The sequence below is a fragment of the Otolemur garnettii genome, unplaced genomic scaffold (genome assembly GCF_000181295.1).
Source record: "Otolemur garnettii isolate 467f Iridium unplaced genomic scaffold, OtoGar3 scaffold00196, whole genome shotgun sequence".
Classification (NCBI taxonomy): domain Eukaryota; kingdom Metazoa; phylum Chordata; class Mammalia; order Primates; family Galagidae; genus Otolemur; species Otolemur garnettii.
The window spans coordinates 2,458,337-2,461,468 of NW_003852591.1; the positions used below are offsets into that span (position 1 = coordinate 2,458,337).

At 42.5% G+C, this 3,132-nt stretch overlaps 1 protein-coding gene and 1 pseudogene across 2 annotated transcripts in view; one reads left to right on the forward strand and one right to left on the reverse strand.

Annotated features, from left to right (window-relative positions):
* The window catches only part of DCAF4 (DDB1 and CUL4 associated factor 4), a 32,561-nt gene that overhangs the window by 6,155 nt on the left and 23,274 nt on the right, over nt 1-3,132 (forward strand). The window contains exon 2 of one of the 2 annotated variants that reach the window (XM_023507653.1): nt 2,965-3,052. In XM_023507653.1, coding sequence (XP_023363421.1) covers nt 2,967-3,052 — 86 coding nt within the window. In that variant the 5' untranslated portion in view covers nt 2,965-2,966. Of the gene's footprint in view, nt 1-2,877; nt 3,053-3,132 lie in introns of those variants that run through there. The other variant, XM_023507652.1, reaches the window with a different exon arrangement.
* LOC105888122 lies at nt 679-2,249 on the reverse strand (annotated as a pseudogene).

The window sequence follows — 3,132 nt, forward strand, 5'->3', positions numbered from 1 at the left end:
CTGACACCCAGGCACTTTACCCAGGCTGACAGAATGAAACTATCTCAAAAAAAATAAAAATTATATGGTACATCTTTCGGAGAGCTAATAATTTGGTGGAATTAGCGGAATAATTTGGTGGAATTTACGGAAGAAAAACAAGCAAATGGGGGAGTGGCACAGAAGTCTGCAGTATAGGGGTCTTCAACCTTGCAAAGAAAAGAAAGAAGCACAAATCAAACATAAAGGATATACAGTCACTCATTCCTGAAAATAGAAAACAGTTTAATTAAATCCTCTATTAATTATTTGGAATAACTGGAAAAAGTAATTATTCATAACAGAAAGACTTTATAGAAAGTTGTGTGGTTTTTGTTTGTTTTGAGAGAAGAGTCACTTTGTTGACCCAGATTAGAGTGTCCTGGCATCATAGCTCACAGCAACCTCAGACTCCTGGGCTCAAGGGATCCTCTTGGCTTAGCCTCTGGGAATAGCTGGAACTACAGGGGTGCGTCTGGTTAATTTTTCTGTTTTTAGTAGAGACCGGGGTCTCACTCTTGCTGAGGCTGGTCTCTTAACTCCTGAGCTCAAGGGATCCTCCCAGTCTGGCCTCCCAGAGTACTAGGATTATAGGCCTGGCCCATTTTTTTTTTTTTAATAATCTCTGACAAGTTTTATTAAAGAAAAACTTTGCATGGTTTACTTCTCCCCAGTCTGTTCTGACATGCTTCTAATGATTGTTGTAAGAATCAGCTGGATCAGTGATAACCAGTGTGCATACTCTATAGTATTATCCGAGTCCTAAGTCCAGTTCCATTATGTTGCCACTGTAGTGATGGACACCAGTTTTGGCCAAGTGGCATAGTATTTTATTTAAAATTATCTCAAAGCTGGGCAGTTGTTGGCATTTTCACTTTGCCTTGTCTGATCATCTTCAGAGTCTGCTTGTACCCTAGCACATACTTTGCAATTTTCATAACAAGTTGGAGGCTTGAGTTGATGTCCTTTAGCGACTTTGTCAGCTTGTACCCCAGCACATACTTTGCAGGATAAGAAGATCATTTGAGCCCAGGAGTTTGAGGTTGCTGTGAGCTATGACACCATTGCACTCTATCCAGGGTGACAGAGTAAAACTCTGCCTAAAAAAAAATAAAAACAGAAAGAAAAAAGAAAAGAAAGGTAGATAACTGTTGGTGAGGTGTGGAGAAATAAGAACCCTCATACACTGCTGGCAGAAATATAAAACGTTCCTGTTACTTGGGAAAACAGGCTTCCTGAACCTCTTAATACTGTCCATACATGCTTGCCTTTCTGTGTACAGTGCCTTTCAGCTTGTAACTTAATTAGTAGTAAATACAACTTTATTCTTTGGGAGATAAGATAATTGATTCACAGAGAAACCCACACATGTGTTCAGGAGCCATCATTGAGGACAGTGAATAAGAACGATGGTACTACTGAACTTGGTGGGGGCAGTGATACTATTTACTGTAAAGGGAAATATAGATAGGCAGAAAGCAAATTGGGGATTAGGAAGAGATCACGAACTCACTCTCCAACCTGTTAAGTCTTTTGGGACTGTGGAAGTGAAAGAGCCATTTAGGAGCTTGACACTCACTAGGGATGCTAGGGGTTGAGGTGCACCTGTACTGATGGATGACATAGTGTTAAGTATGAAAAGATGATTGGCTCAGTACCTGTAGCTCAGGCGTCTAAGGCGCCAGCCACATACACCATAGCTGGCAGGTTCGAATCCAGCTCCGGCCTGCCAAATAATAAAGACAACTACAATCAAAAAATAGCCGGGCATTGTGGCAGGCGCCTGTAGTCCCAGCTACTTGGGAGGTTGTGGCAAGAGAATCGCTTAAGCCCAAGAGTTGGAGGTTGCTGTGAGCTGTGACACCACAGCACTCTACCCAGGGCTACAGCTTGAGGCTCTGTCTCAAAAAAAAAAAAAAAAATGATGATGATCTAGGATACAACTACACAACTCCTGGGAAACACACACATAGTGTATGACTCAGGAGAAATGAACAAAGGACTAATTTGGCAAGTAAGAAGACGACCAAGAGAAAGATATTATAGAAGCCAGAGGGGAGTGAAACTTCATGGTGTGTGCCACATGCTGCAGGATAAAGGCTAAAAAGAGGCCACTGACTATGGCAAGTAGGTCAACATTAGGTATGTCAGCAAGAACATTTTGGGAGAAAGGTGAGGATGGAGGAGTGGGTTGAGGAATATTGAGAAATGAAGACATACTTGTGGACCATTCTTTAGAATATTTCTATTTCTTTTGCATTAGAGGTGGAGCAAATGGAAAATGAAAATACAGGCTGGGCACCTGTGGCTCAAGTGGCTACAAAGTCCCAGCTATTCAGGAGGCTGAGGCAAGAGAATCACCCAAGCCCAGGAGTTGGAGGTTGCTGTGAGCTGTGTGACACCATGGCACTCTACCAAGGGCGATAAAGTGAGACTCTGTCTCTACGAAAAAAAAAAAGAAAGAAAAAATACAAACGAAAAATGTGGGCATGTTTATAAGCTGAGATAAAGAGAGGGAGATACTAACATATGTGGGAATACAGGTCTGCAGAGTCCCTGGAAAAAGATGAGATAACTGCCAGGTGGAACAGGTTTGTCTTGAAAAGGCTCAGGGACACATGTTTGTCCAAGACAAGAGGGGAGATAATTAGTAAAAGCAGGTACTCATGGACTGGATGGGAGAAAAGTTAAGGTATTCATGGCTGGTAACATCTCTTCTCTATGGGCTAGAGAACTGTGCTGTCTAGTGTGGGAAACGGGAAGGAAGTGGGAAGGGATGTTGAGAGAAAGCTGGAGGCCTTCTTTTATAGGTAAGGCTTGGTGTGGCAGATTGATGATAACCCAGGGTGGGCCATCCTCCTAACCTAGTTTTGATCATGAAACAACTGTTAAGAAGCAAGCACAGACACAAACATATGTATGTAATTTTCTTTTTTCTCTTTTCAGAAATGAGCAAAAACTGGCAGAGTAGGAGAAGACATGGGAGAAGATTCCTACAGAATCCTTGGTTCAGGCTCCATGATTCTAATGAGAGGCAAGTATGCCAAGGCTGGGGCACCAGCTTGTCCCTGATACTGCTGTGGCACTGTCCAGCATGGCACATCTCACACACTC